Source organism: Myotis lucifugus, unplaced genomic scaffold (assembly GCF_000147115.1).
Source record: "Myotis lucifugus unplaced genomic scaffold, Myoluc2.0 scaffold_5083, whole genome shotgun sequence".
NCBI lineage: Eukaryota > Metazoa > Chordata > Mammalia > Chiroptera > Vespertilionidae > Myotis > Myotis lucifugus.
Window position 1 is genome coordinate 294 of NW_005876131.1, and position 10,264 is coordinate 10,557.

General features: G+C 38.4%; 1 protein-coding gene across 1 annotated transcript; it reads right to left on the reverse strand.

The window, feature by feature from the left end:
* Positions 1-796: 796 nt before the first annotated feature.
* On the reverse strand, positions 797-8,047 carry LOC102435018 (monocarboxylate transporter 9-like). Its single transcript, XM_006109023.2, has 3 exons — positions 7,813-8,047; positions 2,081-2,998; positions 797-1,436 (listed from the first exon to the last, which is right to left on the reverse strand). The coding sequence occupies exons 1-3, from the start codon at positions 8,045-8,047 to the stop codon at positions 1,258-1,260; spliced, it is 1,332 nt and encodes a 443-aa protein (XP_006109085.2). The 3' UTR covers positions 797-1,257.
* Positions 8,048-10,264: the final 2,217 nt, after the last annotated feature.

Genomic DNA, 10,264 nt, shown 5'->3' on the forward strand with positions numbered 1-10,264 from the left:
AGAATAAATGTTTCTGTGTTGCCAGTTTTACAACAGTCATTCTCAACCCCGGCTGTGTTATCAGAATCACATTAAAGATATAGATCCTTGGCCCACAGCCTAGACCTACAGAATTAAAATCTCTCAGAGTGGTATTTTTTTTGAAAGGACCTGTAGAAGAATTGGATGCATACAAAAGTTTTAAAAACATTTATTTAGAAAAATGTCAATGCATTAAACATTTATTTTCTTCCAGAACATTTTTCTTAAGAATGAATGAAGTTGAATCAGGGTATCAACTTCTTATTGCCTTTTCCCCTTCCCATGTCCCACACAGACTTAGAACATCACACACACACACACACACACACACACACACACACATTCACACACTCACACACTCACACACACAAACACACTTTTTAGTTCTGCCCTTGAATTAAATGTGATAGTGGTAAAATCTGATAATAGCAAATAAACCGAGAAGATATGCAAGGACTTGCAATTCGTCCTCACTGTGCCCGAAGCAAATGGATGTTTCCCATTTGCCAGAACGGAATGGTTTAAATATGCATTTCCAATTTGGAAATAGGTAAAATCAGCACTTCCTGGGAAACATCAGCTGAATGGATGCTGACAGACAAAAGTAAGAGAGGTTATAGCGGCCAACCGTGAAGAAAGGCTATAGTGACTACTCCTCCGTTTGGAGATCGCCTGCATCTCAGCAAACACCTTATGCTTGATGGGTGCTTCATCAAGGTAAATAGAACAGAATGATTAGAACCGGTGACTGTAATTTATAATGTCTTTTTTTAAAAAAAAAAATGATCAGCTTGCTCCACTGCAATACTTAATCCTGTCTTAGTAACTACTTTCATTTCTTGACTGGCTCAAAGTCTTCTATTCACTAGCTCATCTAATGTAGAGAAGAGTCCATAGCGGCAAGCACACATATCTCATCATGCCGCCTGCAGGTCTAAAACAGAAGAGCCCCTTCTGGGTGCCTTGCAATGGAACGAATGGAGTCTGCAGAGAAATTATTTCTCTACACACAGAAAGTCCTCTGAGGCCGGCCAAAATTTTTACAATGTCAAGAACTCGTGAATCATAGCAATACAGAATAGTCCCGCTTCTTGAGAAAAGAGAAATGAGGGGGGAAAAAATTCAGGAGATAGAGACTGCATAGAGAATAGGATATGTTTAAAAAAATCAGTCAGCATCAGCCACCGTGTAATTTTTCTCTGAAAAAACAGTCTCATACTTCCTTCCAATATTGCTCTAAACATTAGAGGCAACTTTGTACACAAAGGCTGCTGGAGCTGGCTTGGGGAGTTGCTTTTTGCGTGTCTCCCAGGGGGACAAGGATGCCAGCAGCAGAATAAATCCTCCCAGCAGGACGCAGAAGCCACTGAAAAAAAATGCAATGTCATAGGTCTGGGTCCAGTCATAAAACCAACCTGGAGAGAGAGGAAGAAAAAAGTGAGTTTGATATAAATAGTATGAATATGAAACCCATACTCTAACTTCATCAATTTTACACAGTTAGTATTAGAATATATATTCCACCTACTCTCAAAGTAGATGGCCTGCTGGGAATTAGAAAAGGAGAATTTCTCAAAATTTGGACAAGAATAAACAGGCATTTTGGTTTCCTCCCAAATAAAGAATAAACACAAATCCCTGAGCAAGAACATTGGCTTTGCAACTATAGCAAAGTGATTTTTTTTTTGTGGTTAATCCTCGTCGGAAGATATTTTTCCATTGTTTTTTAGAGCGAGTGGAAAGGAGAGATATCGGTGTGAGAGAAACACATCGATTGGTTGCCTCCCACAAGCACTGTACCAGGGATTGAGCCTGCAATGGAGGTACGTGCCCTTGATGGGAATCGAACCCGGGACCCTCCATTCCGCAGGCCGATGCTCTATCCACTGAACCAAACCGGCTGGGGCAGCAGAGTGATTTTGAATAAATCATTATCATGACACTTCCCATGCAGATTTTTTTGGGCAAATCTGTGCTATTATTACAATCCAAAATTCTATATCCTGGGAAGTCACAAAGGAGAACAGGAAAATGGGTGACTTTAAGATAAATATCTTACCAACAATTGGTGGTCCAAGGCTATTTCCAAGTCCAGCAAAGAACATTAATATCCCATAGGCGTGGGCTAATTTCTCAATCCCCACAGTCTTTGTGGTCACATACGGGAAGATGGACCAATTACCAGTAAGAAACCCTAGGATCCCAGAAAGTATGGCCAACATGACATAACTTTTGGCAAATGGAATTGCACACAAGGCCAGGCCCATGAGTATTAAGGTAGCTATGTAAAGATATAAGGTATTAATCCACTTGAAGTCAGCCAGTATCCCTAACAGGAGTTTGCCAACTGCTGTCATAATGCCAATAATGGAAATAAGAGGCACGATAAACTCTTCTTCTTTCACATTTGAACTCCTTGCTACATCTTCCATAAGTAATGAAGGTGGAAACCCTCCGACGTCGAAAAGAAAGATAGCGATGAAGAGTGCCGAAAACACTTTGTTTTTAAAAAGAGCCACAGTTTCTCCACAGTAGTTTTTATATAACTGCCACTTCCGCTTGGCAAGCTGTTTGCAAAAATATGTCTGTTCTGCCACTTTCTTTTTGTAGGTTTCCGTCTCTTTTGTGTGTGCCGTGGTTGCTGGGTTCTGATGAAGGAGACTGTCCTGCTTCAGGTCGCCATTGGCCAGCGTGCTCCTGCAGGTCTCCTCGCCTCCGTAGCTCTTTTCAAGGATGTTTATGCTTTCTTCTAGGTTCTTTTCTTTTTCGTTGTAAATGGAGTATCTGTCTGGTACATTTTCCAGAGCTGTTTTCTCAGGCAAAGGGCAATCGGAGGACCGGAGGGGTCTCATCAGACTGCCGCAGGGTAATATATTTAAAGCTAAAGCACCCACAATCAGCAGGCACCCGTCCAGTCCATAGAACTCAATCAGCAGCTTCTGCAGAGCAGCATATATAAAAAGTCCAACACTTGAACCTGAAAAGGAAACGGAACTGTTCAATCTTAATCTCTTATAACGTGGGGCTCTCGGGACAAGTGTTATCGGTACCGCAGTGCCATTTTTTTTTCCACTGGCACTCGGGCGTGCCATCATATGGAAAATCACAGCAAGGATATGAAAGGTAATGATAGCAACAATAATAGTAATACTGACAGAATATTTATTTTAAGAAATTGCATTTGTAGTTCAGACAGTGTTCAACACTGCACATTGCATGATCTTGTTTAATCCTGATAATAATCACATTGTGTAGGTCCTATTATTATTCCCAACCTGTACCTGAGGTGACTGAGGGCTAGAAAGGTTGAGAAATTTGCCGCAGGTCACCGAGCTGTAAATGGCATAAGTAGGAGGCACACTCAATCATTCTGACTCCTGGAGCCCATATTCGTACCAAATACCTTAAGCAACTACTTTTTTTGCACTTATTATGTGCCAGGCTCTGTGCTATATATTTATTCCCTTTTAACAAGTAAATATTCAAATTTTATTTTTTGAGCTGAAGAATGTATTTTAATTTTTATGGGATATTTGTCATGGTGTGATAGTTCAAATCCACTGCTAAATCACCAGAATATAATGATTCACATTACTAAACCATGAAAAGAGTAAAGTGGAATTTGATAGGGTATTGAAATCACAAAGTATGCCTAGTAAATTTTCCTGGATTTTCTGGGTGTTCTTTTTTAAAGCATAGATCACACTAAACATACTGGAACCTCATGTTACAACAGCCGAATTAATTAGCGGTGTTCTGATTTCAACTTTTTAAAAAATTGAGTATTTTAAAATTTAAGCATCATTGAAAAGTGTCACCTAAAAAAGCAGGAGAGTAATAAACAGAACTGTTTAAAAATGGGTAAATAGGTGGATCTATACCAAATTACTTCGTAACCCCAACAGGATGCCATGCTTGCAGCAAAAACCCATCTTATCAAAAATTCTTATAAATAACCAAATGACCCTCTTGTAAAGAAGCATTTTCTTTGGGACCATAGTTGTCCCTCTCTAACATTTTAGAAGTTAACTTTTTAATACCCTCCCTAAAAATTCTTTGCATTAAAATGTTAGTAGCTCATATTGATGTAATGGCAGCTACAATAATATCATTTTGTGGGTAGTAAGATAGTATCTTCTTTGCTGACTATTGAAAAATAATAAGTAGACAAATTTAATCTTTCCCTTATCTTTTTAAAAGTGACACATACTCCCAAAGTTAAAAGCACTTCAGAAAACAAACCGAAAGAATAGAAAATAGCACTATTTCATGTACTTCTGTACTGCAGTAACCTCCATTCACTGTTAATTCACATTTTTGCCTAATACCATATCTCTGTATAGATCCTAACAAAGTGCCCTAACATTAGATACCTACAAATACTCTTGGCATTCTGCAAGTTCTATATTTTGAGCTTAAATTGAAAAAATAAGCAACTTCTCCATTGCTCACCAACTAAGTTTAGCCCTCAACATCATGAAATATAAGAAAGACATTTAAATTAATTCAACCAAAATATATAGAATACATATGATGTGCTAAGTATATGATAGGACAGCACAATCAAATTACACACTAGACAGTAGTTTCCCCAACCTACATCTCACAAGAATGCAGCCAAAGCTTAGAAAGATGCAGGAATCCTTTCAGGGCAATAAGGTGTAATTCAGAGCTTTCTTGTGGAACTGTGTAAACTGAAAACTATAATTTTTAATTTTTTTAAAATATATACTTTTATTGATTTTAGAGATGAAGGAAAAGAGAGAGATAGATAGAAACATCAATGATGAGAGAGAATCATTGATAGGCTGCCTCCTGTATGTCCCCTACTGGGGATCAAGCCTGCAACCCAGGCATATGCCCTTGGCCAGAATCGAACCTGCGACCCTTTAGTCTGCAGGCCAACGCTCTATCCACTGAGCCAAACCGGCTAGGGCTATAATTTTTAATTTTCAAAAAGAAAACCCTAATTTAAAAATCCTCAGTGTAAATGGTGAAGTGAAATAAAGGATGAATTATGCTTCCATGCATGTCTAAGTTATATATTATCACAAAGAGGGAAAATAGTAATTGATGTTCAGATACTGAAACAGTAAGAGAGACACTCATGCTTTGATTAACTTTTAACACCAGGGACCAATAATCTTTTTCTATAAAGGTCCAGAGAATACATGTTTAAGCCATAGAGGGCCATACAATCTCTGTCGTAAATGCTCCACTCTGCCCCTGAAGCAAGAAAGGGGCCAGAGAAGGTTTGTAAAGGAATGAGCATGGTTGTGCTCCAATACAACTTTATTTATGAGCACTGAAATTTGAATTTCACATCATTTTCCCCTGCCATAAAAATATCTTCTTATGATTTTTAAAATCTACACTAAAAAGAAAAAATCATTCTTAGCTTGTGAGCTGTCCAAATACAGGCAGTACACCAGACTTGGGCCATGGGCATTAGTTTACCAACCCCTGTTCACCACGGAGCAAGCCCGAGTTCCCAAAACCTTCATTTAATGCCTAGGCTCCTTTCAACTAGGTCCCATATTGCAAGGATTTTCACTATTAACTTCTGTTCAATTTAAAAATGTTCTACTGTGAGTTATATTTTGCTTGTCATCTCTTTCACTGAAGGTGGATGCTATAGACTGAGTGTCTGTGTTCCCCAAAATTCATATGCTGAAACCTAGCCCCCCAGGTGATGATATTAGGAGGTGGGACCTATGGGAGGTGATTAGGTCATGATGGCGAGGCCCTCATGAATGGGGTTAGTGCCCTTATAAAAGAGACCCCAAGAGCTCCCTCTCCCCTTCGGCCATCTGAGGACATAATGAAATGATGACCTCTGTGAACCAGAAGATGGACCCTCACCAAACACTGAATTTTCTGGTGCCTTGTTCTTGGATTTCCCAGCCTCCAGAACTATAAAAAATACATTTCTATTGTTTATAAGCCGTCCACTCTATGGTACTTTCTTATAGAAACTTGAACAGACTAAGACAGTAGATTCATGCTTCTCCCTAATTTTGCCTCACCTAGCTCCCTGTGAGCTGACACTGTAAACTCCTTAATTCTGCCAAGTCTTGACTGTCCATAGTAGTTCCATTTCTGGCTCAAGTCCTTATGCCCTCCTCCCTAGACTGAGTGAAAAGCAGGAGCAGCTCTCTCAATAAACAATTTTCAACATCTTCAGCACAAATAAATTTGGAGATTCAGGGAAATCTAGGTCATAATTATAATGGCTAATACTTATAGAGCCCTTGCCATGTGTCTTACACAATAACTCTTTTAATATTCCCAATAACCTGATGGGACTCTTTTATTCCCACTTTACAGTTCAGAAAACTGAGGCTTAATAGTTAACAGAACCATTAACTAACTTGTCCATCAACAGAGAGCTAGGGGATGTGATACAGGCAGGATTCAACACCAGGTCTGACTCCAGGGCTTGTGCCTGTTGCATCATTATAGTGCCTCTACAAAAAATATATAAGATAGGTAAGACCTATTGTCCTTTAAGCTGCCATGCCTATTATCACACTCCCCACACTTTTGGGAGATCCTGTCGGGTTCTTGAAACTGCATTTCAACCGTTCTGGATTCTCCATCTTGTTTTTTCTATTTCTGTTCCCATTTCTATCTTAGCCATGTCCTCTGATTCTGGCCATGTCTCCCCCCTACACTATGATTCCCATTTCTCACCTGCCAATGCTTCTTTAAACCACCTTGAGTAAATATCCAGCTAGATATAATTCCATCTGGAATCACTTTGCTGCCCCTGGGTTGGCCTCAGGAACAAAACACTAATTTGGATCCTGTGGTCAGATCTACTACTAAAGTTCTTCAGCGTATCTGAAAGCCTGGCTTCCCAAGAACACGCACTCACTAACAAGGAGCGTACGTAACGTACAGCTTTTAGTAAACTTGGCAGCTTTATCTCCTAACCAAACTCATAAGACATTTGGCTACAGAAACTTTGATAAATTCCCTAAACAGCCTAGGAAAAAAAATCCAACTGAAAAATAAAGCACCACTTTAAAATATCAGAGGCCAGAAACTTTTATGTTTATATTCTCCACCCCCGCAGTGATCATCTCTTGATTATTAAAGGAACAGCAAGAGTAAATAGCCTGTCTTTGGCTGCGCACATAGGTCAGTGAGCTATATTCATAAATCAGTCTTTCCCACTTTTTTGTGTGTGGGAATTGTAGGTTTCACAATAAATGGAGGGCGAGAGCTATCAGCATCTGTCTTTCTGACGGTGTTGCCATTTCCCTTCCTTTTCTCCTGTCTTTCTCAGGGATAAGGTGCTTTATATACATGCTGTCCACTTCCTTCAGCAAGGTTCTCACCAGCACGTGACTCTCAATTTACTGGGCCCATAAGCTTTCTTTCCGATATGATATTTGTGGACAAAGAAAAAGGGTTCTATGGAAAGTAAGCTCACAGGGTGATCTCATCCATCATAAATTCCTAACTGGGCTGGGTTGTCATTCCCTAGGCCTATAACTGTTTAGTAAAAGATTTATTTTTGCCTGAAGCAAGCCCTGTCCAGTGTTGCAGTGCCTCTAGGTTAACACACCTTTGAAATAAACGGTTTTTCATATGTCTATCTTAGGCTTTTCTGAACGCTATGCCACATTTACAGTGGAAAATAAAAATTTCCTTGTAGGAATAGAACAAAAAAAAAGGTGCTACCTGAGTGATAGCTGGGAGTAGTTACACATATCTGTTTGCCAACTTTTAACTTTGATTAGAAGGCTGAATAGGGGCAATACTGTACTGATTTTGAAAATGTACCTGTTGAAATCAGGCCAAGTGCAAGGCCTCGGCGGCTGTCAAAATACTGGCACGTAATGGTCACTGTTGCAGTGTATAATAAGCCACATCCGAGACCTAAACATAAGAAGACATTGCATAGATTAATTACATATATTACTTCAATGCAAAAACAGGGGGGCGGGGGAATAATTCCAATAGGGCATTCTGTCACCAACTGGCTGAAACTCTTCCAAGTATGAATTCCTAGATACATTCAATGTTAGCCGTGCAGCTCCAATGGACACATTTATGTAGGCTCCGTTTCCACTCTACACACCCCAAGGTCAGGGACAAGTTGAAAAAAATATTCCAATTTATAAAGCATAAATGAATAATGCAAGTTTAAATTAAGATATTGTAGGGAGAGAAAATGGTTAAATCACATACCAAATAGCAAAGCTTAATCAAATGTGCCCATTTAATATCTCTGTCTCCCTCCCCAAGTTCTTGTCCTTCGCTCACTGTTCTTCCTCCTCTAAGTCCTCTAAACAATTTTATAAAATCCCTTTCATCATCCCAACCTATTTTGCAGGAGCTTATAGCTTGCACACCTCAGTTTGCAAAACAAAGACCCTCGGCCATGTCCCTAGTTGTCTTCAGATTAACACATCACAGTAAAATGTATACTTGTAAGTTTTTTCTTTTAGAGCTGCAAATTATTATAAACAAAAAAGGGATTATGTCATAGATCTGACAAACACAGTGACTGAGAGTAACCTCCCAAGGTGAGCTGATCATAAATTTCTTTTTGGGCAGGTCATGGTAAGTAGATAAGCACCAGGCCTATAACTTCCTTAGTAAAAGGTTTATCTTTGCCTGAAGCCTTGTCCATCCTACTTGTGCATTTAGGTTAACACATCTTTGAAATGCCAGAGTAATTCTCTTTTCCAGACTCCTCAAAGGTATAGCCACCCTCAAGGGAGCACACGATCTTGGTGCCTGAACACCATCTACTTACTGTAACTGTTAAAATGTTAACTATCCTGTACCCACCAATGTAAAGGGAGTATATATCCCTCCATTTTTTATCCAACCTGGGAGATTTCTCGAACTTGCTTTCTCCCATCTCCTTTACCTACCACCAACAGATTTTATGTGATCTCCTTAAATTCCCTCCTTTGATTCCAAATACATAAAAAGAACTGCAAAACTGTCATTCTTGGGAGCATTTTCTCAATCTCTTGAGATCTTACTTCTAGGCATGTCCTCCGTTTGGCTCAGATAAACTCTTCCATCACTTTGGACATTCTCATAACAACATGACCTTATTTAGAAGTAAAATGTCATGATGTCTTTTAGTTTAAAGTATCTTCACAAAAAAAAGACAAAACAAATAAAATAAAAGATGAATAATTATTAAATGTAAGTGGCATATAGTTGTTTGTTATACTATTCTCTACTTTTCTGTAAATGTAAACTCCCCTTTCTTGATACTCAGTGTTCAATGTTTATCTCCTCCAAAGCTCTTGTTTGTTAGCTTAAACTTTTCATCCCTATTGAGTACCTAATGACCTCAGTTTGTTTTTCATAAAAATTTCCTCTGGCTTCTAACCCATAACGTTTTGCTTTTCATCTGCAACATCACCTGTTCTTAAGAATCACTCTATAAATGACACATAAGCTACAGTCTAAAAACTGAATTTTAACCATGGCCCATTAGATAAGTTATTAAGATCATTTTCATTACTTTTAATTGCTACCTGTACTATAATTAGAAAAAATACTTGGACTTAACAAATATATCGCATAAACATTTTAGGAAATCAGCTCTTAAAATAACCCAGGACTCAGATGATCATCTTTGATTGCATAAAAAGTCTTCTTTAAAAATGAGATAGATGAAAACAATTACACTTAAATAAACCTTTTAAAATAAAGCATCCTTTCGTCTGAGTTCAGGGAAGAAATACTAACAACTAAAACAGGAGTTGGACTGGTTTATACAGTTGTTATTACTACATATAGAATGCTTTAAGACATGATATAAGACTTGTTTCTGGACAATCAATTTTGTGAGATAAAACAGTTACTCTTCACTAAGGAAGAGGGATGAATTTAGTTTCCTGTGATTTGGTTGTTAGGGCTCTTACAAATGTTAGGCATTTAGACACACACACACAAAAAGACAATTACTAAATGCCAGTCTAGAAAAGTTGAAATAGCAACTTTTAAACTTGTAATTTTGGCTAAAAATAAATAAGTTTTTAAAAACTGTTGTAAGGCCATGGGTTTCAGATAAGATTATCTCGCTTTTTAAAAAATGTAGCATAAATTTGAAATGCCTTTTCTTTAAACTTTTCAAAAAAGCAGAAGGTGGCATGAGGCCTCCCCACATCTGTATCAGGATGATCTTAAGTCCGCAGTTATTAACGAGACATCTCCAGAGTCCCCAAGATCTTTCATGGAGCCCGTAAAGTCAAAACTGTTTCAC